Raw genomic sequence first — 27,385 nt, 5'->3', positions numbered from 1 at the left:
TTAGGAACAGAACCTAATTTCAGCTACAGTTGACTTACTCCTCCTCTAAGTTATACCCTGTTGAATTGTCAGGGATGGAATAGTCTCCACTGCTGGTGATGCAGTGTAGCAAAGAACCATCTCCTGATCACACTGCCTTTGCAGTCTACAAATGGGAATGCACAACGTGAGAAGCAAGAAGGTCTGTGCTGAAATCCGTGTGTAGGGAAGGACAGCAGCAGTGTGCCAGTGCTTGCTTTTTCAGGAGAGTGCAAAGGGTGCAATGGTGAAGGCAGTTTCCTGTGCCTTGGGACTCAGTATTGCTGCAGCACTTGGGAGTGAGTGCCAGCTGTGAATTCTGAGTGTTGGGCTTCCATCCTTGGCATGAGAACTGCCTTTTTTTTTTTTTTTTTTTTTTTCCCTGTGTTCATTCAAAATGGCTTCTGTAAACATTTGTCTATATATTGACTTTTATTTGCAGGAGCACTTGAGAGTCTGGCTGTGATGAGGACCCTAAATTTTAGGAGAGCAAACTTTCAGTTCTTTAAGGAAGTAGTGGATAGGATGCCCTGGAAACTGTCCTCAGGGATAATAGAGCTGAACAGAGCTGGCACCTATTTGAAGACATTTTTCTTAGAGAATAAGTACAGCCAAAACCTGTTGATAGCTGCCCTTAGACTTGGGAAACAAAAGCTAAGCCATGACCACAATATAGGTATTTTACACTAATTATTTTTGGCTATCATGTCACATGAGTGCTTTAGCCTTCTCCAGAATTTATGATTTGTCTTAATGCATTGATCTTGGTTTACATAGACAACAGCAGGAAGTATTTACTAACATGCAAACATCTTCTGTAGCCAGCAACTAGTCTCAGGCTGGGCACTTCTGATATCTGAGCCACTTATTGTGAAATGCTTGCATTGCAGTGGTATTTCCATTTGCTCTATTTTCCTGAGTAGCTGAAAGATTGGTTGTCCCTTTCTCCAGCTAAAAGAGCCATAGCCAAGGAATGGGGAGCTTTCTTCAGCCAAAGGGTTAATCACATTGCTCTTGCAGGATGTCTGGGTAAGTGTGGAAATTGTGAAGAGTTTCACTTCAACGTGCATGCCAGGCATGATTCACCTGAGTTTGCCAGGTCTCCTGGCAACTCCACAGAATGTTTTCCTTGGCACAGCTCCGACACAGTCAGGACTGATTAGGGGCAACTGTTGTGCTGAGCTCACGGCAGCGAGTGGTGCTGCTCAGCCCAGTTGTCAGTACTGGCATGGCAGGCTAACATGGTGCAGGATGGACCCCACTGCATAGTTTGCAGTTAATCACAGAATGGATCACAGCCTGAAAAAATCTCTTTGGAGGCAGAGTTCGCTTTACCAAGATGGCAGTGGATAGCTGGTACTTGAGAGATGTGCCCAAACCTGACAAAAGTTTTAGGTGCGTGACAATTCCATCCCACAATTCCACCAATTCCATCATTCCCACTAAGCAAACCTCTTGATACCCAGCTACCAGATGTGGAGTACAGATCAAAGAATTTGTTCCCTTTGAACATTCACTAGCATCTAAGATGTATGGATTAACAAATTAGAATCCCAGCCAGCAAGGCTCTGGTAAATTGTCCCAAAGAACAGTAGCCAGGGTATATTTGGAGTGGCCTAATGGTGGCCTTGCAGTTTCTGAAGGGACCACATGGGAAAGATGGAGAATGACTATTTCCAAGGGTCTGGGAATGTCTTCCCACTGGCAGAGGGCAGGGTTAGATGGGAAGAAATTCTTCCCTGTGAGGGTGGTGAGGCCCTGGCATAGGTTTCCTGGAGAAGCTGTCCTGGAGATGGCTTTCCTGGAGATGGCTGCCCCATCCCTGGAAGTGTTCAAAGCCAGATTAGACAGGGTTTGGAAAAAACTGGTCTAGAGGAACGTGCCACTGCCTATGGCAGGGGGATTGGAACCAGATGATTTACAAGGTCCCCTTCTAACCCAAACCATTCTCTGATTCTCTGAATGCAGACGAGTACTACAATAATAATAATTTCAAAGCATTACTGTGATCATCTTCAAGAAACAACATTCAAGAGGAAAACATTCTCAGCACAATGATGGTTTGTGCAATTATAATCTCTTCTACAAGGTCATGAAATTAAAATTTATGTTAATTACAGCCATGGCAATGATTATGCGAACAAACTGTTCCACTAATTATATTTAGGTATTTAGATTGCATTAGCCAAGAAGTTTTATGCAAAGATTTGAATATTGCCTATATCTCATAAATAATAAAGACTATTAATGGAGATAATACATGCCTCAACCCACAATTACCAACATGTTTTAATTTAGTTGCTTAACACACAAGTTTAAAAATTGAATTAGGAAACATAGATACTAATCAGTCCTATGAGATTCATACTTGTTTATCTTTGAACTTTTTTTTTCTTTAAAGAAGATGGAAATTCAAGAAATTAAATGAAATATCTTGCCTTTTCATAATGAATGGTTTTTCTCAATAGGTGTTACAGCTCTTCGAACCATCCTCTGACCAAAATAGTGTTGTACATATTGGGCTTTTACCTTCTGCCCATGAACAAGGGGATCCATTTCAGCTAAGTACTGACCCAGTCCTTGTGCCTCCAGCATGGCAGTCCATGCCCACTGTCTTGCCTAATCACCCCCTTGACCATCCCTGGACTCAGCAGGGCAGAGTCCTGGCTGGCAAGGCATCCCCATGTCCAGGACCCTGTCCCATCAGAGCAGCCAGCTCGCTCTCACTGACAAGCAACTTGTCCATCTTGAGCCCCGAATAAAGTGGAGCCAGGCTCCTGTGGTCCCACATCCCCATCTAATGCTGGGCAATCAGCCTGACCCTCAGTGCTGATCTCCCCTACTCACTTCCAGACTCCTGAGCCAGCTTTAGGGGTGGCCCGGGCCCTTCACCACACATCCACTCTGGGCAGCTTGGGCCTTGAAAGTAGTATCTTCTTTGGCCAGCAGAGTATCACAACTTCATGATATATTTATTGAGAAAGACAAATGGAAACTCTTGCACACAGCAGTTACTGCCACAAAAATTCTTATCCTACAGTCCTATGTGGTTCTCTTATTCTAAACAATTCAACATCAGAGACAAAAGAGACAATATTGCCATTGCAATATCTCTGCCATAAGCCGACGGTGACTGGAATTTCATAAAATCACAGAAGGGGAAGGGTCCTTGAGGCCCATCCTGTTCCACTCCTGCTGCCATGGGCAGGGACACTACCAGCAGACCAAAAGAATAAAAAAAAGCACACTTCACAAAAAAGAAGAAAAAAGCACACTTCAAAGGGTTTTAAGTGTTTCACTTCTAATCACTTTAGAAATGAAACCTTTTGAATTAAACTGAAGTCAAGGAGACTCTGAAGTACTCCAGCCCTTCATGGGTATTTGGTCTCCCTTTTTCCAAATTGTATTCCAATAGCTCATCATCAGATTTTTTTCCTTTGCCACCTGAACCATACGAGTTCTCCTGCGTCTCACTCTACACTATAAAGGGGGAAATTATGGACTTCTTATCTGTTCCCAGAGCCCTTTGGGACACTTGGGACCCCACCCACACCGTTCCCCTTTGTGACGAGGAGGCTGCGTGTGCCCAGAGCCCATTGTGACACCTGGGGCCACGCCCTGACCAGGCGGGTATAAAAGGGCACGGAGAGCCCGGCGGTGCCCACTCCCAGGAGAGCAGCTCCGGCAGGAGACAGCGGCTCCGGCAGGAGACAGCGGCTCCCGGGAGAAGGCGGAGTGTGAGCAAGTCGGAAATGTCTATGGACATGGAGACGAGCTCATTCACGAAGCCAGAGAACACCTCTCCGAAGAAGGTGATGGGGCAGCACGCAGCTGCCTCGGGGCCTGGGCCGGGCTTGCCATGGGCGAGGGAACTGCTGCACCGTGACTCCTGGGCTGGGCCTGCCGCGCAGGTGGCAGCACCAAAGAGCCGGGCAGCGGCCCCTCATAGCCTCAGGGCCTGCGCCTGGGCTCTGCTGCACTTGCTGTGGTGCGGCTTCCTTGCCATCCTGAGCAAGGTGCTGGCTGTGATCTGGAGATGCGGCCAGCAGCTGGGCCTGGCTCAGGGCACGGGCTCGGGGACGGCGGCAGCAGCCGCCGCAGCAGGGGCAGAGAGCGGGGCAGCTGCCCCGCACGGCCCCAGCTGCGTCCCCGGCCCCTCACCAACACAGGAAGCTCACGGGCAGTGGGCAGCACCGAGGGTAGTTCTGCCAGAACTGCAGAACAAGGAGGGGGACATCTCAGAGGATGTCCGGTCCAGCACCAGTGGGGTCGAGAGCTACTCGGCATTGCTGCCGCTGCTGATGTCATCATCAGACACCAGCTCTACATGTAGCTCTGACCCAAAACTCCTGGAGCTTTGGACCGGCACAAAAACCGGAGATCAAGCAGCTGTGAAAAGGGAAAATAAGAACATAGAAAACTTGCCGAAGAAGAGGAATGTCATCATTATCCACACCATCTGGGTGAATCCCCGCTACCCACAGCTGCTGATGGACCCCGACTTGGTGCTGGAAGATGGGGAAGATGCTGAGCTGCCGAGCACATCTTATGGCCTGGTAGCTCCCAGATTCACCCAGCCAGCAGGTGCTGCCCCGGCCAGAGCTCCAGAAGTTAAGGAGCACCCTGTGCGTGCCACTGGCCAGCCACAAGAGATGGCAAAGCCAGCCGCTTGTGCAGCCCCTGGCGCGCAGGCGGCAGCAGCAGAGAGCCGGGCAGCGGCCCCGCACAGCCTCAGGGCCCGCGGCCGGGCTCTGCTGCACTCGCTGCGGCGCGGCTCCCGGGCCATCCGGAGCAGGGTGGCGGCTGTGATCCGGCGATGCCGGGAACACAGAGCCACAGGCGTCAGGGCCCGGAGGCAGTGAAGCCGGCCATAGGAATCAGGAGAGGCCATAGGAATCAGCAGGAGAACAAGGGAGGGTTAGAGATAGGGGGGACCAAGGGAGGGGTAATAGGGAACACAAGGGAGTTAAGAGAGTGGGTAGAGAGGGAGGGCAGGGAGAACAAGGGAGGGTTAGGAGATAGGGGGGACCAAGGGAGGGGTAATAGGAAACACAAGGGAGTTAAGAGGGTGGGTAGAGAGGGAGGGGAGAAAACTTTAGCAAAATAATAATAGAGTAAGTTCTGTAGGCGAAATTAGGGGTAGGAATTAGTAGTGGTCCCTGCAAGAAGTGAAGATAGCAGGACAAAGGTGATCTCACGGCTTCTCTTCCTGTGTAATTAATAAATTACACACTGGGATTCAGCACAGGAAGTAACAGGGAAAGCCATGGGTTTAAGGTTAAGTGTTCTGATGGCCTAGATATTAGTTTGACCAGTCTAGATAAGATGGTTTTGTTGAAATAAAAAGACTGAATTAATAAATACGAAGTGGTTGCTTTTTTCATTGCGCTATAGTCATCGTTCTAGGGGGAGATCCTGAATGCCAAAGCCTTTGGGTTGCTGGGGCGGTGCAGTGTGTGCTGTGTGGGGCAGAGGAGAAAGGCGCTGCCTGCACCGGGAGGGAGGTGGGGACACCAAGTCCTTGTGACTTGTGGCACAAGGAGTTTGTTTGATGCAGGACCCCGTTCTTCCATCCCAGTTCTCCTCCAAGATAGCTGCCTGCTGTAGAGATCATTCTGGGGGATCTCTGAGGGAAGGAGTGCTTGCCTGGCATTGCAAATGGCAGCTTCTCAGCCACCAGGGACCACCCACACAACTGGGTATCTGAATTAAATCTTCACTACTTGACACACACAGAACAGCTTCTCTCAGGGCAGCTACACGCTCCCTCTCCTGGTGCAACCACATGTTCCACTGCCCAAGCCCCATCCGTGTTTGTGTCAGTTTCTCTCCTATTTACACTCCAAACAGCATCAGCTTTTCTCTCACACACATTCAAAACAGCACCAGTTTCTGTGCTCTGGGCATCCCACCCTTGTTCCCATTAATGTTGACGATTCTGGACAATGCCGGTGCACAAAAGATTTGAAAGGCACTTGGGATTGCAAAGCAAATTGGTTTTATTAGTTGATGTATCAAATAACACACAGCAACCCCTAGATTCATGAAAAGCTGCTGAGCAGGAGAAGGAGGAGCACGGCGCTCAGGTGGGAGGGGCAGGCCGGGCACCTTCAGACTGTCCCCTGGATGGAAATGGAGTGCATCTTTTCCTTCTCTCTGTTTCCTCCACAGAACCACACCTTCGATCTCCTCCACTGCACTGGAATTTTCCCAGTTACAATGGCATTGCACACTTGGTCAGAGTGTGCGATGAGGCCACAATGGCTCATGATAGCCACTCCATGCTGAGCTCAGCTCCAGTGAGTATTGTTCCTCTTTCACAGCTGAAGTTCCCATCTGTTTTCTTCATCGACTTTTCTTCATTATCTTGTTGAGGTTCACAACAATGAACCAAAGATGGAACAACCTTAGACACAACTTCAGGCCCTGACACAATCATAAAATGAACATTTTTCTCTTTTCTAACACCTTAATTTCAGGACTGGATAACACAGAGCTTTGGAATCATGTCTTCATGTTCTGAAGTATCTCAAATGAGCACATGGTCCCCTAATGATGAGTTATCTAGGACTTGCTTGGTGGTAGCAGTGGGTTTGCATGTCAGAGATTAAATTTCATGACAATCCTTTCATTGGGCCAAAAGAGATGAACAACTTGAATTTTATATCACCAAAGGGATTCCAGAGGAGGCTCTGAGACTCTTCCATTTTTGTAAAAAAACCCCTAGGTATTGTTGCTAAGAAAAAACTACCTTGTTCTCTGAGGGAATCTACATTAATCTTTCCAAGGAATGGAAGGCAGCCCAAGCCAAAAAACAAGGAAGATATTTCTACTTTTGATTTTAAAGTCACAGTCCTTCAATAACATCTGAGAAGAGCAGCTGCACATTATTAGTGCAGGCAAAAATCCGTCACCTTCCTGATGAGCTTTAGGCAACTCCAGATCTTGATTTTCCAGCACCAAGCACAGCCAATTAAACCTGGCAAATACAGGGTGGATTTGCATTTGTATCTGTGCTCCCTGATGGATGTTCTTGGGTTTGGTGGCATTACTTGTGGATCCTGGAAACAGTTTTATCTCGAGCAGGGTCAGAAGGATGTTCTGAGGCCTGAGCTTTTAGAAACACAGAAGTCCTGTGCTTGGCGATATCTTGCCCATGTGCAGGGAGCAGTGAGCTCATCCAGGTGAGGCAAACATATCCCTTATGTCCTATTTCTCTCCACCCTTTCTTTTGATTTTAAATCTGTGGAACTGGAGGGAAAAAATTCCCCCAGGAAGCAGACACAAGCTGCCCTGGTGCTGTGGGTCCTGCCAGCCCTGGCCTGTGCTGATGGAAGGTGGATGATGCTTTTGTGATTCATCTCCTGCAGGAATTTTAATTTTTCACAATCACATGCCTTGATGAGGTTTCTCACCAATTGTATAGATTTTAGAAATCACCAGGTTCCCAAAGCGGGGTATGTTTGGGAGGGAGACGGGGGTTTCCTGGATGATCCAGGCGCTACCTGGAGAATCGAAGCGCTGCCTGGGCAATTCAGGCGCTGCCCAAAGGATCCGGGCTCTGCCCACAGGATCCCAGCTCTGCCCACAGGATCCAGGCACTTCCCATAGGATCCAGGCACTTCCCACAGGATCCAGGCTCTGCCCACAGGATCCAGGCTCTGCCCACAGGATCCAGGCGCTGCCCACAGGATCCAGGCTCTGCCCACAGGATCCAGGCTCTGCCCACAGGATCCAGGCAGTGCCCACAGGATCCAGGCTCTGCCCACAGGACACCGTCAAGCTGCCGCGGCCCTCAGGGCAGGAGGCAGGAACAGAGGAGGCTGCAGAGAGTGCAGCTGGAGGGAGGCCTTGCTTTCACTTGGCTTTGTTTCCAAACACCCAGGGACTGTGAGCATCCATATTTTTCCTTATAGTCCAAGCCCAGGGAGTCCAGCCCGGGAAAACCATTTCAGAACATAAACAACCACGTTCTACCAGTGTCCTACAGGAAGGAGTGAACAGCAAGAGGAATTTTCCCAGTGTGCTTTGCCTCAAGCACCTGTGACTATACCTCTGCCCTGAAGAATTATGATCTGGTTCTGTAAGCTAACCCACACAGCCAAAGGGAGATGAGGACTTGGGCATTGTCATTACCATCAAAGAAAGATGTGGCAATTCTCAGATGAGAAATCAATTACCTGCAAAAGGACATAACATTGTTAGGAGATAGTAAGAATCATCAAAAATGTATGTGGAAAACTTTGTTCTAAGTAAGTATCATGTCAATACTTTAATATGCAGTTTCTTGCACAATATATAAGCTTCATAGCTTATAGGTTCATCTACTAAGGATTTTTAATCTATAAAATCAGGTGTAATGAGGAAACACAAATATATGTGTACAAATTAAAGAGTCAGAGACTGAAAGCATAGTTTAAAATAAAAAATACTTAGATGTTGAAGATGATAATGTCTAACTGAAACCCACGAGCATGTTTCTAGATGTCTTCTCACTACAGGAAGCCACACAGCAATAAAGAATAGCTGCTCCATGTAAAGAGGCAGAACATGCAATAAAATAATAATCATCAGAACCAATGAAATATTAAATATAAAATTTTAATATTCTTATACTTTCCAGTAAGTTGCAGTACAAGTAAACTAGTTCAGATATCCACTATAGCCCTACAGCAAGAATGTAATCAATTTCAAGGATGTCAGTGAGGTTTACCGTAATTTTAGAAACTCAGACTTAGATAAGCACCATAGAAACATATTTATAAATATTTAATAGATATTTTATTTTGTTTGTAATCTCACAATTTGCATAGTATTAAATTCTGTCCATTGTATTCCTTCATTCTGAAGCAAGGACTGGAGCTCTGGGAGTCTGGTTAATAGTGTTTCCTAATATTGTTCCTCCTTAAGTAAACTGTTAGATTAACTTTTCCTTAGTTGACATATATGAAACAAGATTTTTAATCCACACTTTGTCTATTAAGCTAGAAGCAGCGAATCCCTGAATTCTATTAGCAATTTAGACTTTGGATTCAAGAAGGATCTAGTTCCACGTTTGGTGGCATGTAATAACTTCTGCAGTGTTCCCTTGCCCTCATCTACTTGTTAGTGTCCTCAGATGTCTACTGCCCTAGAAAAGATTATTTTATTAATTTATTTTATTTATTTATTTTTCCTTCTTAGATTCCCTTACCTGGAACCGATCACACTAAAACCAGCTGGGTTCTTCCATCTGACAGTCTGCAGTTGCTTTCTCTGCTCCAGTATGCGCTATAAAGCTGTCCTGTTACAACAGAGGAGATATTTGTAGGTAAGAAGGAAGTGGAATGGAGCCGGAGCATTTCGGATGGAGGTCTCCACAGAAATGAAAGAAAGATCGCAGCCAATAACAAGAAAGTTTCAGAAATGAAGAGGGAAAGGATAAACACTTTTTTATTTCAACCATGATGAAATTCTTGATACATCTGACAGTAAGACTGCAGAACCCCAAATTTTCCCAAGTTCTCCATGATTGCAAGTAGCTGTGTTAATGAATTCCAGTTATTTTTTTTCTAAAATACTTAAAAATTACAGTCTTTCATAAACATTTATAGTGGGTTGGCTCACAAATGTGTTAAATCATTCACTATATATCATGTTTGGGGAAAAGATCCAAAATAGCTCTCCTGATTAAACTTTCTATGAAAATACGTTGCCTTTTCAGAGGGTTTTTCTCTTTCAGCTGAAATACTTTTATAAAGTGAATTCTTCTAAACAAAAAAATTAATTTTGCAATTAGGAATGTGTGTAAGGAGCTAGTAAAAATAGCTTCTCTGCTTTAAACTTCTGTGTCAGTGCAATTAAAGTCATGTGCTGGCATCAGCAATTTCATACGTCAGCATCACATGAATGCATTCTTATTTCTCAGTTAACTCTTGACTTTTGCAACCAGTTATGGCTGCAATACAAAATTTGAAATACACTGACCTAGGGAATCTTGTATTAGAAGCCTACAGTGAGTAAGTGAAGTTTGAGGAAGGTTGGGTGGTGGATTGACCTTGATCTGGCCCTCATCCAGCTGGTCTCTCACTCCCTCTCCTCAATGGGAGAGAAAATAAAATGAAAAATCTCATGGGTCAAGACAAAAGACCATAAAATCATTTACTGATGATTGTCATGAGCAAAACTTGGCACTTGGGTTATAGTTATAAATAATAATAATAATTATATTATATATATATATATATATAATTATAGTTCCTATAAAAACATAGTAATATAATTATAGTGTTGCTTTTCAAGACAGTTTTGTGCTTTTATTTGAAAGGTTGTATATTTTTTTTCTTCAGTGGAGCAGTCATCCATAAAATGGTCAACTTGGTAAATACCATGTCTTTTGGACATCAAGCTTGAAAATTTGTCAGCAGAATTAAGTTTTCCGGTGTTCACACTGTTCCTGTTCACTGGCTGGATCCATGAAGAAAGGACAATTAGAGCATGCATCAGGATCCTGCTTTCATTACTTTTACAGCAAGTTTCCCCATCTTTCTGGATCAATAGTGGTACTGTGAGAACAGCAGAGTTCTTGTGGGACAGAGCTCGTGTGTATGGAAGGAATAATTTCACTACATCCTATGTAAAGGGACACAGTTTGCATTAGCAATTAAAATTTTTCATATGCTTAATTGTTCATGACATATGAAATTCAGGCTATTTAACTAAATAAATGTTTCATATTATATAAAATTAGGGGAAAAAATAATCATGAGACAACGGAAAATCTATTTCAGTTGTCACATTGAATTCTTATCAGCAGATTTCTATAGAAGGGAAAATACTAACCTGTTGTAGCTGATAGCTTGAAATATATCTTTTCCCCTCTTTTAGTTGGGATCTCCCCCCCACCCCCAGCTTCTCTTTCTCCTGTTTACCTGGTGTCAGGTTACCACGGTTACTGAAGTTTCTCTCCTCAGCCCCACGGCGAGAGTCCGGATAGAGTAAAGAGAAGACCCTGCTGGCATTTCCAGCTGCTTGAAGTTTCTTTAGCCCAGGAAAGCACGGGCTTGGGAGAAGAGAGACCCTTCTTTCCAACACGCAAGTTTGTAACTTTGTTGTTCCTGTCCCAGAATACCTCTGAGCTATGGAAGCTGAGAGGCCATGCTTACCTTGCCTTCCCTTTCTTTCCCCCCTGTGTTGCCAGGAAACCAAGCCCGTCCCCTCTCCCCCACTCTGCGCCTCTGTGGAGAATACTCCTACACCTTTGTGGGCATTTGAAGAAGTTGGTGTCTGTTATTTCTTCTCTCGGTGTGTGTGACCTTGATTTGTAGAAAGCTTGGAAGATGTACTAACTGAGAAAAATAATTGGTTCTTTCTCTGATGTTCCCTCCCTCCGAGAAACCCTGTTAAAAGAGACCCCCCAGACCCCAAATCCTTTGTCTCTCGTCCTTTGGATTCCCCTTCACAGAAATAAACTGTGGCATGCAAACCAGAGAGAGAGTCCCCCCCTGATTCCTTTACTCGCTCTATAGACTTGAATTCTTGAAGAAAATCAGTGAACCCCACAAACATATGCTGGCTCGAAACTCGAGTGAAGAGAAACCTCATCACTGAGCTAGCCGGGCCACACTCGAGAAGATCGAGTCAATGGGCAGGGACACTTCCAGCAGACCAGGTTGGTCCAAGTCCCAATGTTGACCTTGATGTCTCTGGCCAAGTTTAGTTCTATTAGGGCTTAAGCTTTCCCAAGACAATCCCTGGCTGCTTGGACAATCCCCCTGTATTCCTCCCAGGCTGTCCTTGCTTCCATCCTCTGCAGGCTTCCTGTTTGTGTTTGGCTTTGTCTGGGAGTTCATTTTTCATCCATGCATGCCTCCTTGCATTTCTGCCTGACTTCCTATTTGTTGGGATACATCACTCCTAAACTTGGAAGAGATAACATGTGAAGTTTATGTATTATGATGTATGCCTATATGCATGATATACAGGAAAGAATTAATAGCATTTTCACTGTTAAGAGGGAACTTAATAAATGTTTCATTCAGTTACATAACTTGCTTAAATGTCATTACATAATGGGGCTGTAAAAATTGAGGGTTTGCTGAATGGGGGCTTTAGGGTTTTTTTAGCTCCAAACATACTGGGTGCTGATAAATGCACTTGAAGCTACCCTTTCCTTTGCCTTGCACCACTGAGCTTGTATTTCTTCAGAATGATTGCAGTATTTCCATCAGGAACATTCAGTCAGGTCATCAATTTTAAAAGTTGAGAGTCATACTTGATAGCACTTTATAAGGCATGATTGGCTTACAGCAAGCTTCTTGGTGTGGGTAAAATAGAATATTCAGTACCTGGTGCAACACTGACAGATGTCACCCAAACAACTTCGCTATCCCTGCCCAGGACAGAAAGAACATCTGAGCCACTGGACCACCAGGAGGTGCCAGGAGGTGCCAGCATCCAGCTTACGTGGTGATAGAACATTTTGATGTTGATCCTGAAATTATAACTGATACAGTCACAGAAACACAGAATATCCTGAATTGGAAGGAGCCCCCACCAGATTCATCCAGTCCAACTCGTGACCCTGCACAGACACCCCAACAATCCTACCCTGTGCATCCCTGGGAGCATTGTTCAAATGCTCCTGAAGCTCTGGCAGCCTTAAGGCTGTGCCCATTCCCTGGGGAGCTTGTTCTGTGCCTGACCACCCTCTGGAGAAAAATCCTTTCCCTGATACCCAGCCTAATCCTCCCCTGACACAGCTCCAGCAGTGCCCTTGGGTCTCCTGTCCCTGGTCAGAAGGAGCAGAGACCAGAGCTGCCCCTCTGCTGCCCCTTGGAAGGAGCTGCAGCTGCCGACAAGGTCTGCTCTCAGTCTCCTCTGCTCCAGGATGAACAAACCAAGTGACCTCAGCCACTCCTTCTTCATTTACTGTCAGTTAATTTAGTTGTTAAAAAAAAATTATATTATTCTGATCCTGATTCCATTGAAACCATAGTAGTTGAATCATTTTGTTCATGATGAAACTATTTTTCAATTTCATGTTAGGTACAGGTGAAACTTCAAGTATTCTATGGCAGACAGAATCAAAAAGAAGATTAAACTAGGTGCTAAAATAAAAGACAGATATTCTCAAATAATTTAAGTGCATGAAAAACAGTGAGAACTAAAATGTCATCATCTTAGTGATGTTTTGTTGAACTCTTTCCAGTAGCTTCATATCCCACTTGTTCATTATCCAGCTTGGGAACCCAGCTGAGGCCTCACCAGCACTGAATAGAGGGAAAGGATCTACAAAGACATGCCAGAAGGTCATGTGGCCATCCAGAGGAACCTCGAAAAGCCTGAGAAATGGGCTGACAGGAACATCACCAAGTTCAAGAAGGGGATTCTGGAGAGGAACACTACCAGGCAGGCACCAGAGCATGCTGCAGGCCTCCTAGCTGGGCTGGAAAGCAGATGGTCAGGAAAGGCTTGGCAGGTCCTGGAGAGCACCAAGATCAACACAAGCCAAAATATGGTCCGTTCTGGCAAAGAAGAGCAATGGGATCCTGAGTTGTGTTGAGAGTGCAGCCAGCAGGCCAAGGGAGGGGATCCTTCTCCTCTGCTTAGCACTGGTGAGCACCTCTAGTGCTGGCTCCAGTTTGAGGCTCCTCAGCTCAGAAGAATGCAGTGAAGGGCTGTGAAGATGATGATGGAGGGACTGGAGCAACTCTGCCGTGAGGAAAGATGGAGAAAGATGGAACTATTGAGCCTGGAGAAGAGAAGGCTTAGGGTGATCTTATCCATGTCTGTAAATACCAGAAGGGAGGGCACAAAGAAGAGGGAGCCAGGCTCTTCTCAGTGGGCCCAGTGACATGACCAGAGTGAGCGGTCACAAACTGAAATACAGGAGATCCCCTCTAATCTCCAGGAAACACTTTTTTATTTTGAGAATGACCACACACTGGCACAGGTTGCCCAGGGTGGTTGTGAAGTCTTCTTCCTTAAGCTATTGGAAAACTGCTGAGACACAGCCTTCCTTTTCATACTTGTTCACAAACTAAAAGAAAAGAAAATGCAAAAAAGTCCTATTTGCTAACACGTTAGAAAACAGTAAAACTGTGGTAATTTTTTTAATATATCTTTTATTTCCATTGATACTTGTCTCAGAAGTATATTGGTTTGGTACATTATTACCAAATTAAATACGTTTATTACTCATTCCAGAAAAGAAGGTGCAACTTCAATTACATATTATGTTTTTCTTATAGAGTTTAGCAATATGACAAAGTAGATAATGTACACTTCTTTGCTTAAAACTTCAGTAACTGAAATTTTCATGAATAAGAAAGCTTACAAAGTTCTATTATAATACATTCTATCAATGCCTTTTACTGAGAAAATTTAATTAAAGTCAGTAAACTCATAGAAAGAATAAATTGAAATACGTCTGTTCTGTGCAATTAGCAAAGTCCTTTCCAAAAAAAACAAAACCCAAGCACCCACAAACCACCAGTACAAAAGGTGTTTGTAGTGACAGCTGACAAATGATTGTGAACAGCATTCTACCTGGGCCAAATCAAGTGTCTTGTAAAGCATCAGGATTATCTAATTCCTTATAGAAGTGGCTATGTCATGATAACATTTTATGAGGTATTTAATGGACATTTATAAAGCTGGGAAAGAAGGACAAAGAGTAAAAACTCACAAAAGTAAATAGTTTACATCTCCTCTTATTTTATATCTATTTCCTGGCCTGGGAAAATTTTTCTTTCCAAACCTGCATGATGCACAGTACATAGCAAAACTCTTTGGAGCATTAAAAATTTGTCACACTTATAAAGCAGAAGTAGCATGTGCCCACAGCAAAGACTGACATTTAATAGTGACAAACTGGTCTCCATGTCCAGACCTGTTGATCATGATGAATAAAGGCTGCTGGTGTAGAGGTTACAGATTGACCTGGATGGACAGATGAAGGGGTAAGCACAGGGGCACCTACTGGGACTGTGCAGAACTGTAGTTAGAGAGAGCCTCTGTGCCTGCTGTCCTCCAGAAGAGAAAAACACTCCCACCCAACTTGGCATCATCTGTGAATTACTGAGGGTGCACTCAATCCCCTTGTCCAGATCACTGATAAAGATACTAAACAGGACTGGGCCCAAGACTGAGCCTTGGAGATCAGCTGGATGAACTCCACTTCCCACCACTCTGGGCCCTGCCATCACCCAGTGTATCACCAGCAAACAATGCACCTATCCAAGTCATGAGCAGACAGTTTCTTCAGGAGAATGATGTGTGACGCAGTGCAAACAGGATCAGGGAGCTGCCTAGGAAGAGTCTCAGGTGAATCCAGGAGAATACAGTACAGGACTGCTCAGCTTTCAAATCAATCTTGCTTAAAGAATTTTACAGAACTGTAACAAAACAAACACAGACACAAAAACCCCAAACAAATAATGAAAAAAACCCAAACAAACAGGCAGAAATTAAAAAAACCTAAAAAATCAGGTTGAAGGTTTTTATTAACTTAAAAAAAAATCAAAACAAACAAAAAGTCACATTTCTAAAGGCTGCTTTCCCAGCCTCTTCTCTCTGCTGGGAGGACATCCTGAAGTGGAGTCAGCTGGAAGCAGGTGGGACAGGACCGAACATGGGCTATTCTCACAGGCCAGCCCTGTGGCTCCCCCATTGCCAAAACCTGGACACATAAACTAAACATAGGTAAGCACATGTGTATAGACATAGCAAAAATATATTTGTCTTAAAAAATATTAGTCTTGGCCACACATTTATACCACTGGAAAGAACATAGTCACTCCTTTCAGTTTTCTTTTCAGTCACTACAAATGTTTAGAAAATATAGGAGTGCAAAAAATGGAAATATCCAAGATCAATATGAAAACAAATAACAAAGATTCCATTTTGAAACTTTGCATTGGACATCCTTTGTAGAAATTTACTCAGAACTTTAAGATTTACAAAAAAGATCAAGAGTATTGGAGTCAAATGGCTTCTGTGTTAGTACAACACAATCCATGGAGACTTCAGCTGGCTGCCTTGATTTCTCAAATATGATGGAGGGAATATCTGAGCAGCTACAGCTCCCAGTTCTCTCAGGGACCTGCCATGCATCTGGGTGGGTCCCATGGCCTTGTGCATGCTCAGGTTCCTCAGGTGGTCTTAAACCTGACCTTCTGCTACAAAGGGCTGGAATTAAGTCTGCCAGCCCAATAACCTGAGAGATGTGGGAATAGTGACTGGCAGTAAAAATTGAGACCAACAATTGTTGAGTACCTCAGCCTCCTCCTTGTCTGTTGTCACTAGTCCTGTCTGGCTTGTGGGGGTAGGGGGGAAATAGGGGAGGTGTGATAGGTTTCTTTTTATCTTCCTTTTCCCACTGAAGTACCTCTAGGTGCCCTTATTATTATTTTTAAATGCTTTTCCAAATGCAGCTTCAACTGAACCTTAGCTATACTGATCTCATCCTCACACACCAACGTGTTATCTCTCTATCTTTCCCATGATGTGTGCCACTACATATTGCCTGCATATGACCTTCTTGCATCACATATATTAACTTTCAATAACCCTCTTGCTTTAACTTTCTTTCAAAAACCACTTTGCATTACATATGTTGTATGCATATTATTTTCTTGCATTTTAAACAAGGAGATCCTTACACTGCCAAGCTGGTCTCTTGCATTCCTTGTTTGACTTCTTACAAGTGGCAATTGTGAGCCCTTGTTCTCTAAGAAGAATGTCTTCAAATAGGTGCCAGCTCTGTTCAGCTCCATTATCCCTGAGGACAGTTTCCAAGGCATCCTATCCACTACTTCCTTAAAGAACTGAAAGTTTGTTCTCCTAAAATTTAGGGTCCTCATCACAGCCACTCTCAAGTGCTCCTGCAAATAAAAGACAATATATAGACAAATGTTTACAGAAGCCATTTTGAATGAACACAGGGAAAAAAAAATAAAGAGCAGTTCTTATGCCAAGGATGAAAGCCCAGCACTCAGAATTCACAGCTGGCACTCACTCCCAAGTGCTGCAGCAATACTGAGTCCCAAGGCACAGGAAACTGCCTTCACCATTGCACCCTTTGCACTCTCCTGAAAAAGCAAGCACTGGCACACTGCTGCTGTCCTTCCCTACACACGGATTTCAGCACAGACCTTCTTGCTTCTCACGTTGTGCATTCCCATTTGTAGACTGCAAAGGCAGTGTGATCAGGAGATGGTTCTTTGTTTGCAGGACTTTGAACACACCTTCTAAATACCTGCTCTGTTTATGTGGCTGTAAAATGGAATTGTTTCAAAAATTCCGAGCAAGTGTGCTACAAGGCTTAAATAGTAATTCTGCATTAAGTACTTTTCCTTCTCCAAAGGAGCGGTGCCTTCCATTGTCCGTGGAAGATCAGAGATTTTTCCCATCCTTTCATCACAGGACAGGAAATGCAAGGAGCGGGCAGGACCCGGTGTGTGCCGGCAGCGACCGCCCGGTGTCCCCCTTGTACCGCAGAGCGCTTGAAGCGCCTCCGGCCCTTCTGCTGCTGCTGCTGCTGCTGCTCGTGGGACTTCACCGTGAGCCCGAGGGATCGCCGCTGGAATTGGCCCCGCGGCATCGCCCGCTGGGAATTCACACCTGAGGGATCACTTGCCTGGGAATTCACACCTGAGGGATCACCGCCTGCCAGAACGTCACCGTAGTCATCTTACCACGGGAGAAGTCTGCAGAGGAACAGCAAGCTACAGCTGAAAGATCTGTGGCGTAAATTATTCCGTGGTAATTCCTCACCTGCTGGGCACAAAAAGAGATTTAGCAGCTGCTTCTTCCTCAGCAGAGGAGTGTCCTGCGTGTTTCAGTTTAAGGACCCAAAGCACCATTTCGTAAAGGTGAAAAGCCAAAAAGCACAAGCTCTCTGCAGTGAAGCTTCCCTCCCAGAGCTGCTGTGCACTGCTCACACAGTGCAGAGGAGGCACCAGAGGGTGCAATCGCTGTCTGCTGATGAGTCCTGCCTCAGAGGAATCAGCAGAGAGCTAGAGACTAGGAATGATTATCAGGCTCCCTGGTTTCTCTTCTTTCTTGCATATTGGACTAGTGAAAGGGTTGTGGTATTGAAATGAAATCATTCTTTGTGACAGCTTCCTCTAAGCTTTATTCTCCACTTAAGATTGTTCTGCATCCTGGAAAAGACCTGATTCCCCTTTGCTTTGTGTTCATCTTCTGCTACACTTTGGCTGGTAACAAAAGAATTACTGAACTGCTGCTTTGGAGTGGAGAGAGAAATCACTACTGCAGCTGAACATGAGCCAGCACGGTGCCCAGGTATGCAAGAAGGTCAAGGGAAGCCTGGCCTCTACCAGACGTAGTGTGGCCAGTAGGATCAGGGCACCGACTGTCCCCCTGTTCTGGGCACTGCTTAGGCTAAACCTCGAATCCTCTGGTTATTTGTGGGATCCTCATGACAAAAAAAGACATTGAGGGACTGGAGTGTGTCCACAAAAGGCAACAGATCTAGGGAAGGAGCTGGAGAAGGAGCAGCTGAGGGAGCTGGAGATACTCAGTCTGGAGAAAAGGAAGCCTAGGGAGGACTTCTGGCTCTGCACAACAGGAGGGTGTGACCAGGTGATGACTGGACTCTTTTCTCAGGTAACAAGTAACAGACAAGAGGAAATTGCCTCAAGTTGCACCTGTGGAGGTTTATTATGGAACCATTGAGTTGGAAGGAACCCACCAGGATCATCCAGTCCAGCTCCTGGCCTGGCACATGACAGCCCAATAATACCATCACATGGGCTCAGCATTGTCCAAATATTTCTTGAACTCAGATAGGCTTGGTGCTGTGACCAATTCCCTGGGGAAGTCTGTTCCAGTGCTCAACCACCCTGCAGGGAAAAAAGCTTTTCCTGATATCTAGCCTAAACCTTCCCTGACTTAGCTCAGGGAGCCAGATTATGCTGAACCACTGCTTTGGGGCTCTTGATTAATGCCTATTAACACTATCATTATTGATTATTTGTCAGAGGCTAAGACAGAAATAAATCATAAACTTTCAGACCGAGTTTGCGCTCTGCAGAACAATCCTTTAGCAGGACACAGTCTATAAGCACCTGGTTTGAAACACTACTCTGAAATACAGGCAGCCCACTTTCTCCACAGCTCTCAGTCCCTTGAAACGAAGTGCTCCAGAGTTCCTTGAGTCACCTGGTCAGGATTTTGCCCACTCGCAAAAGCACTTGCCTGTGACCTCTATGTATGAGCAGCAGACGTGATGAGCTGATTGCTCCAGCAACACCATCCGGGAAAGCCTTTTTTCACCTCTAGATTACCCTCTTTACTTGTCAAACATCGTCCTCATCAGAGCAGAATCTACTGCTCCCTGTGCTTTGGCGACCTTGCCGGCTTCGAGCCTTCCCCACTACTGCTCCCTCCCACAGCCCTGCTCGCAGCCCCTCAGGCCGCTCCTTCCCCTGTCCCGCCCGCCAGCGGTACCACGGACAGGAACACCCCTGGGGCAGAGCCGCCACTTCGGCTAAACCACCACAAAGGCTCCAGAGCTTCCCAGCTTCACACTTACAGAACTTCAAGATGCTGTCATTAAAACGGACCCTTTTCCACCGATGCAAACAACTCGCACACGGCGGGGGGAGGTGGGGGGGGGGGGGGGGCCGAGGCCGTGGCGGCCGTGGGAGAGCCCCGGGCCGGGGCGGCGGTCCGAGTGGCACCGAGTCCAGCCGAGTGACACCGAGAGTAATCGAGTGATGCCGAGTGACGCCGAGAGTAATCGAGTGACGCCGAGCTGCTCCGAGCGGTGTGTGGCGGTCGCGGCGCCGCCTCTCCGGGCGGGTCCGGGAGGGCGCGGGCAGTGCTCGGGACAGGTGATGGCCAGAGGCCGGCGAGCAGGGTGGTGCTGCCCGGCGTTGGGTTTGCAGCCCTAGGTGCTCGCACCCTTCCAGGGTGCACAACGCTGCCGCTGGTTTAGGGGAAACTACCCAGCGGGCGTGCTCTTGCTTTGAGGTGCTCGGAAGCCGGAGGGCGACCGACTCCTGGCCGTGTGCCATGGGACGTGGGCGGGCGCAAACGCCTGGAACGGGGAGCAGCCTCTGCGGTATCCATGAGGAAAACCGTCCCGTGGACATGCCGGGGGTCTTCTGGCCAGCCACAGCTGCCTCCATGGGGACGTCGGTGGAGGGGCCGCCAGAACTCTTGATGCGAGGACGGGACAGGACGGGACAGCACAGCGTGTGATGATGTTTCTCCTCAGAGCCACACTCCGCTGCTGAGCAGCACAGAGCTCGCACCGCGGGACCCTGGGTGCCTCCCTGGGGCGCTGCAGACTGGCTCAGCTGCAGACGGGGAACAGGGACGTGGCGTGGTGGGACATAGCACAGAGCGCCATTATCTTGTCTTCCAAGTATTTTAAGAAATGGGCTGAAATCCAGACAAAAATATGTTTTCCAGTTTCTGCGCCTTTACCTGTAGATCAGAACAATGGTATTTCTTAGCCGTAAGGCAAAAAAAGGCGTTAGTCTAGCCTCAGGAATGGCAACGACTTGGGTATTAAGAGAAAATGTATGGGGAAGACCTCAGAAGTTCCTTCCCCTAAGCGGAGGTGTGTTCTCATTGCCGTGCTGAGCTGAAAGGTCCGGTCGTGGGAAGTCTGGTCTGCCTTGTGCAGAGACGAACACAAACCGGGGGCTGCGTTCCCCGGTTCCGGAGCTCAGGTCCCGGGTGAGCGGGCCGGGATGGCCGGCCGGGTACTGCCGGCAGCGGCCGCCGGGGGGCGCTGTGGATGAGGCGGGCCCCGCCCCCGTTGGTCTGACAACGGCACGCGCGGGCTCGGCGCGAGCGCGTCCGAGCGGGACCGCCTGAGGGCCCCTGGGGGGCGGTGAGAGACCCGGGAGCGACACCCGGAGCGACACCCGTGGGGCCTGGCAGGGGAGCGGTAGGCGTGGAGTTTCACCGTTAGGAGTCTCCGGGAGGCTACGAAGCTGCTGTGAAGGCTGGTGCTCCTTTGCTTTAGGACAAGCTGAGAGAGCTGGGGGTGTTCAGTGTGGAGAAGAGAAGGCTCCAGGGAGACCTTAAAGTCCCTTGCAGTGCCTACAGAGGCTCCAAGAGAGCTGGAGAGGGTCTTTGGAAACGGGCCCGGAGTGGCAGGACAAGTGGGAATGGCTTCAAACTGCCAAAGGGTGGGGATAGATGGGAGCTTGGAAAGGAATTCTTCCCTGTGTGGGTGCTGAGGCCCTGGCACAGATTGTTCAGAAAGGCTGTGGCAGCCCCATCCCTGGGAGTGTCCAAGGCCAGGCTGGATAGGGCTTGGAGCAACGGGGCATAGTGCAAGGTGTCCTGCCCATGCCAGGCAGTTGTAAGATGATCTATCTTTAGGGTCCTTTCCAGCCCAAACCATTCTGGGATTCTGGGATTCAAGGAAGGCCCTTTTCCAAGTGAAGTGTTGTATCTCCTTTTGGCTCCCAGCTTGTAGTTGCCAGTTCTGGAAGCAGGCCAGTCAGCTGCGATGAGCCATGTGTTCTCAATAGGACGAGTGTGACATGTTCACAGAGAGATCTGTAAACAGATCTTCAAGGCCCAGGTAAAAAAAGCAGAGGATTGAGTAAAAGCCAAAGGAGTTTGTTGTGTTACTCAGTTTGCTGGCTGTTGAAATGATCCCAGGTCATTTTCAACATTTCTGGTTTTGGTTTGTTTTAGGAAAAAATGGATGTGTTATCTCCAGCATATGCTCTCCAGTGAATCTACATGTGTTCCCATCTCTTTGTTGTATATCAGGTTATATTAACTAAAGGCAGAATCATAACAGAGTAGTAAAACGTTTAGAGGCATAATTAGCCAAATACAGGCATTTTTAACCCTTCTGTTAACTTTGGTAACTGTAAGCAAGGCAGCACAATCCAGTTACTCCACTTTTCCTCTCTAAGCAAAAGATTATCCTTTTTTTTTTTTTTTTTCTCATTTTGAAGATAGCCTTAGATGAAAGTGGTTATGCATGTGGTGTGTAGGGTTCATTATTTTACTTTTCTCTTCTGCTGTCTTTCCCCTGCTGTTTTTATTAATTATTTTGTCGCTGTTCTCCATTCAGTAGGTTTGAAGGAATTCTAATTGTTGAGATTATGTTTCTTTAAAGGCTCACTTAGCCCACCTTTTGGATGAAGGAAAAAAGACAAGATTCTCTAAGAAGAGTAAAAAGTACACTTTAAATAGGCATTCAGAAATGTCTGCTGATGCCATGCCATTACCATGTAATCAGCAGAAATGTGTTGGTGAAACACCCATCAGTGACTTCACAAAAAAGCCACAGTCAGACAGGTAAAGAACAGAAGCATAAAACCCCAATTATATGTTCATAACTAGAGGGATGAAATTGACAGATTTTCAGTGGGAATTAGGAACTACTGAATTCTTGGTCATAGAACTAACGACTTGTAATAGACTGTCTCCTTGCCAAGTGTAAATTTAGTATAATGAACTGCTTGCTGCCCATTGAAGTGAAGGCTAACAGACCAATATTTGCAATAGAAGGCATATTGTATGGCTTTCCTTTTAAAAAGAAGTTGTCTTTGCTCATAGCAATCTAGATATATACCCAGTCTGAAACATATTTTTTAGGCTATATTTCCAAGTAAATGGCTTACATGATGATGCTGTAAGATAATGTGACGAACAAGAATGAAGATAATACAACCATTCTTTTTTATCCTAAGCCAGCTGCTGAATAATGATACAGGGATTCTCACTGACCCCAAGGAAAAACACAGTGCCCAAGCTGTTGGGAAAAGCACTTGGGCAGATAAAGGCTATTTCCACGTTTCTTGCTGGTGTCTCCTAAAGAGTTCACAGTTTTTTACCTGTTAGAACTGTTCTGTATGTCTCTGTAGTTTACACATTCTAAATCTAACATGTATTGCTTTAATGCCATCTTAATAGATTTTAAGCTGGGATCTACCATCCAGGCTTCAATTTGTCTCAGAAGAAGCAACATTGATTCTTTAAATTATATTCTTTAAAGTTGGGATGATATTTATGGTCACTTTAATGTTACATTTTGCCAATTAAAGTGAATTATATTATTATGTTAGTCCCTCTTCTGGTGCATTAATAGTACAAATTGAAGCTTTATTCACTTTCTGTTTCAGACAACCTACACCTTTTTCAGAAGCATTGGGAAATGTAGATGCAAGTTCAGCTGAGAAAGTCAGAGGCCTGCCTGATGTAGTTGGTAAAACTGGTTTCTCTTAATGTCATCTATTTTAATTTGCATTCACAGGAGACATGGTACATGTAACAGTTTTAGCTGAACAAGGTATGAAATTTTGCTGGTTTGAAAGAAAATCAGCAGGAGAAATTAACCCCACACAAATACCTTGTGAGAGATTTTGGAGTTACAATTTAATAGAAAGATTACAGTAAATGCAATGATACAGAAAAACATTTAAAACTACAAAGAGTACAGCCTGGCACCCTTGTGGTCAGGGTTGCAGTGGTTGTAGTCCTGCCAGAAGCAGTGGTCTTGTGAAAGTTTGGGTCCTCCTCTGGATGTCCAGTGGTGGTGGTGGTGTCCCAAGTGCCCAACTGCCCAGATTATATACATGGGGTTCAGGTGGTACATCCCCCAGGGCAGGGAGGTTCACAATGGAATGATAGAATCCCTTGAATCTAGAATATTTCTGGAGTCCTTCATCAGCTGTCCATTCTGCTAGTACATATTCAGTTCATTATGGCCCATTGGCAGACATGACCCTCACTGGATGGGTGGTGCTGCTGCTTCCCCAGCTGAAGGAAGGATAAAGAAACACTATCTCACCTTGCAGGGTCTGCCTCTTCTCATTTTAACATCCAGCTTGTATCCTGGGGGGTCAGGTATGCACTGAAAATGATCTATCATTAACAGCTCATCACAAAATGAGGTAGAGGGGAGTAAAATACAGTTTGGTTACATCCACATTGGAACTCCTTTCTCTTGCAAGGCAACAAAAATCAGGCTCAGAAATGGCCTGACAAATTTTGATGATTTGAAGCTTAAGAGGCCTCATCTTCAAATTTTTGTTTCAAAGTTTTGATGATTTGATGATTTTGAAGATGAAGAGTCTTCTAATAGGAAAAAAAAGCAGTTGTGAAATTGTCAATCACAGGTCATGTTTAGCATTATAAATTCCAGTTTTGATGTAATCAAATCTCATTCCTGAAATGTTGCAATTTTTTTACATCATAGCTGAGCTAATAGTTCCATGTTATTATCCTTCTGAAAAACAGAAGTTAATAAAGGAAATTTTAAAATACACGCTAGTATTTTGTATTTTTACCTCCATTTGCTAAGACTGCACTTCCCAAGGAAAGATGTTGCACACTGTGAGAACTACACAGACTACAGCAGTTACAGTGTAGATTGAGGGATTTATTGTTCATGCATCCCATATTCTGCAGCAACAGTTCCAGGCTATAGAATCCTCATTTCTTTCTCTGCAGTTCCTGAGGAAGCAGGCAGTGGTACATGGAAGTACCTGGCAGAACGGCGGCAAAATCGTCACGATCGAGCAGTGACCGAAATGCAGCAGGAGCTGGACGGCATTGGCAGGGTAAAGCAGGATCTTTTAATCCAGAGTCTTGAGTGCTCTTCTAAGGTCAAGGCCCAATATTGAAATGATTACACTGGCCTACCGTTTTAGGAGATGGAAGCCTCTGTTTTGAAGATTCAGGAATTCCTTCAGCTTAAAGTGATGAAATCAGATGAAAAGAGTAAACTTCTGTTTGAAAAGATTGCATCTGACATGGCTTTGGAAGGTTTCTCATTTGAAGTAAGGCAGCTCAGAGCATTGGCTCAACTTCAGTTACTTGTACCTGCTCTATGTAATGTCTTCTTATGGTTCACTGAAGTCCTAATTTATTGGTTTTTTTCCTTTTTTATTTTTTTCTTATATATATTCACTTTTCAATGAGATTGAGAGTAGATTTTTATTGCAGGGTTTGGAAGAACTGTGGAATATGATCCATGAAGAATCCTCAAACAGAAAAAAGTGGATTAGGGCAGTGGACGAATCCCTGAAGGAGATTGAAAGGAGTCGAGCTGTTAAAGTGAGCTGCAGTCTCAATAACTGTTGCTTAAGCATAAGATTGTTATTTGCTGATACCATGCTGGATGCAGAGCAGGAGTAGCTTGTTTCCACAGGAGTCAGAGGCCTGCCAGTAGTTCTGTTATGTGGTGATTGCTTTCTTTTCACTAATAAACTCATTTATTTTCACTCATTTTACACCCACATAATCAGGAAAAGCTACTTTTTTCCTAGTTTTATGGTGTTTCTTTCTTTCACGATTACGGATACTACAGGTGCAAGGAATATGTGAGCTGCTTTTATTTTCCTGGAGACTTGCGTAGGTCAAACTTTCATCTGGTCTGTTATTTTTTTGGGGAACATAGCTATTCTGCAGCTGAGAAGGAGCATAGACATGAGCTAGCTTGATTTTAGTTTGTGTTGGCTGGGTGTCAGTAGCAAATGTGTTGCAGTTTTGTAGTATCCAGCCTAACCTGTAAAAGTCATTGGACATCATAGGAAACGTTTGGATAAAAAAATTGATAGACTATGGAAGAGCTTGCTGCACTGTCCTTGTAGGCAAAGAAAAACTGTTGTATCAGTGCCTGTTCCTCCTCTCTTTGTAATTCAGGTATGGTGAGTAAGTCTAAGAGTATCACCAGTAACCTTTCTGTTGGATTAGTTGCAACAAATGTCAGAGATGAACACATTTGCTTTAATTCTGTGTTCACTTAAAACAGACGCCGGTGGATTCCCTTCAGATATTTGAAGTGAAGCTAGTTTGATTTTTAAATTCATATTGCAGCCTGTCTGCAGAACACTCAATTATCACAATTAAAGAGAAATCAGATGAGTAGTAGCAAAGTGGAATGTTTTCATTACTATTTTTATGAATTAATGAAAAAATCAGTCATTAAGATAGCTAAGAGTAATATTTTAAAATTTACTTCTCAGTCTGTGTCATCCAATAAAGTTAAATTAATTTTAATTTATTTAATTGATTAATTAATTAAATTAATTTTAATGGAAAAATTGTCTCATTCCTGTAGTTTTTTGACTTTGAAAATTGATATTTGATTAACACTTTTCGTTGTTGATTTTCTTTATTATTTTATTGCACAGATAGCAGATGTACTGACCAAGTATACCTTGAAACTGGAAGAAATTTCTTTCTTCTTGGCAGCTGATGTTCACAAGCTCATTAACAATAAGGCCATGGTAAATGTTTTACCTGGGGCAAGATATCAGTCTGAATATTCCTAGAATGTCTTTCTTTTCCCCAACTGAAATTCATTTTTTCTGCCTATCAATCACTGAAATATAGAAGAGATTTCTACTTGGCAGGGTATCCATTATCATTTGTGTCCTTTTTTTCCCCTCATTTTCTGTCGAAGATACAATTTTTTTGGTTTTTGCATGTTGTATAATGCTTCTACTCCTGGTTTTATTTTTTAATACACAGAATATAAACAGAGCACTGCTGGGTAATGAGAGGGCGACTGCCAAGCTGCTCTTTAATCTAATGAAATCAGAGCTTGAGAAAGACAAATTGCATCAACTGAAATGGCAAGAGAGAGTCAAGGTCTGGAAGCTCATCCAAAAGAACTGCATAGTTCAGAGTTTCAGGTCAGAAATTTTGCAGTCTTAGTTTGGACAACGAATAACGCAAAGTGACTAGTTTCTATAAAAGTAATACTTTATCATTTTTTCTTTATACATATCACATATGATATCACATATATCATGTTTCCATTATACATATCTTTTTTCCATCCTGCAGAGAATTTATGGCAAGTGAAGAAATACAGAATCCCCCAACTGTGAAAACAGAAATGGAAAATATGATAAAGGAGCAGATTGTACTTATTGAACAGAGACTGAGAGTTTTGCAGCACATTGGGTATGGCAGAAGAGGGTATAGCATAAAGGGAAACAATTCTTTCTGGAGTTAATGAGGGACTTGGCTACGCAATGCACTTTGCTTCCTGTCAGTGTGTGATTGTTAAATTCAGCAATAAGGCAGGGTCTACACCTATTTTTGTACAGCTCTTTTTAATGGAAAAAATGCACTCTTGATTTTCACTGCACCAGCTACACTAAATAGGTGGTGATCAAGGGCTAAAAATGCAGGAATGCAAAAGTAAATCTTACTGACATTTGAAATGGGGTAGGAATGGGTGGAGAACTAGAAGTTGGTATGTCAAGACATTTTTTCTCTGTGGGATTTTACTTGTGTAATAAATTAAGATAGGAGTCTGCATAGAAATCCAACACTGCTGTGTTTGAATATCCATCCTGAACACAAGAAGCATTTTTGGGTGTAATGTGTTGCAATATTTACAGGGAGTTTTTTTACAGTGCAT

At 44.6% G+C, this 27,385-nt stretch overlaps 3 protein-coding genes across 17 annotated transcripts in view; 2 read left to right on the top strand and 1 right to left on the bottom strand.

Moving 5' to 3' along the window:
* Positions 1–381: 381 nt before the first annotated feature.
* Positions 382–9,705, top strand: LOC147651453 (uncharacterized). The gene is made up of 2 exons (XM_086842609.1): positions 382–8,270; positions 9,202–9,705. Exon 1 carries the CDS (start codon positions 3,771–3,773, stop codon positions 4,878–4,880), a length of 1,110 nt encoding a protein of 369 aa, XP_086698735.1. The 5' UTR covers positions 382–3,770; the 3' UTR covers positions 4,881–8,270; positions 9,202–9,705.
* A 5,780-nt stretch (positions 9,706–15,485) lies between these two features.
* On the bottom strand, positions 15,486–21,314 carry LOC111943852 (uncharacterized). The gene is made up of 6 exons (XM_086841938.1): positions 21,308–21,314; positions 20,674–20,998; positions 19,559–20,412; positions 17,639–17,708; positions 16,662–16,883; positions 15,486–15,692 (listed from the first exon to the last, which is right to left on the bottom strand). The coding sequence occupies exons 1-4, from the start codon at positions 21,312–21,314 to the stop codon at positions 17,647–17,649; spliced, it is 1,248 nt and encodes a 415-aa protein (XP_086698064.1). The 3' UTR covers positions 15,486–15,692; positions 16,662–16,883; positions 17,639–17,646.
* LOC111932565 (coiled-coil domain-containing protein 180-like) overlaps positions 20,776–27,385 on the top strand; it is a 34,459-nt gene continuing 27,849 nt past the window's right edge. The window contains exons 1-11 of one of the 15 annotated variants that reach the window (XM_086842593.1): positions 20,802–20,926; positions 21,457–21,571; positions 21,688–21,765; positions 22,121–22,302; positions 23,130–23,212; positions 24,460–24,569; positions 24,660–24,788; positions 24,955–25,065; positions 26,145–26,240; positions 26,485–26,648; positions 26,803–26,922. In XM_086842593.1, the coding sequence (XP_086698719.1) occupies positions 21,736–21,765; positions 22,121–22,302; positions 23,130–23,212; positions 24,460–24,569; positions 24,660–24,788; positions 24,955–25,065; positions 26,145–26,240; positions 26,485–26,648; positions 26,803–26,922 (1,025 nt within the window). In that variant the 5' untranslated portion in view covers positions 20,802–20,926; positions 21,457–21,571; positions 21,688–21,735. Of the gene's footprint in view, positions 20,984–21,456; positions 21,572–21,687; positions 21,766–21,921; positions 22,303–23,129; positions 23,213–24,459; positions 24,570–24,659; positions 24,789–24,954; positions 25,066–26,144; positions 26,241–26,305; positions 26,368–26,484; positions 26,649–26,802; positions 26,923–27,385 lie in introns of those variants that run through there. The other 14 variants (XM_086842601.1, XM_086842604.1, XM_086842594.1 and 11 more) reach the window with 14 other exon arrangements.

The sequence above is a fragment of the Cyanistes caeruleus genome, chromosome 9, assembly GCF_971803275.1.
Source record: "Cyanistes caeruleus chromosome 9, bCyaCae1.hap1.1, whole genome shotgun sequence".
Lineage (NCBI taxonomy): Eukaryota > Metazoa > Chordata > Aves > Passeriformes > Paridae > Cyanistes > Cyanistes caeruleus.
This window is presented reverse-complemented; position numbering and strand designations above follow the sequence as displayed.

What these genes read in the sequence shown, in the direction of transcription:
- LOC111943852 (XM_086841938.1), bottom strand. An exon ending in ACCGGGGAACGCAGCCCCCG is followed by an intron (nt 20,413 to 20,673) that starts GTTTGTGTTCGT and finishes TCTGGATTTCAG; the next exon opens with CCCATTTCTTAAAATACTTG. An exon ending in TGACAGCATCTTGAAGTTCT is followed by an intron (nt 17,709 to 19,558) that starts GTAAGTGTGAAG and finishes GTTCCTCTGCAG; the next exon opens with ACTTCTCCCGTGGTAAGATG.
- LOC147651453 (XM_086842609.1), top strand. Translation starts at nt 3,771, where the DNA reads ATGTCTATGGACATGGAGACGAGCTCATTCACGAAGCCAGAGAACACC.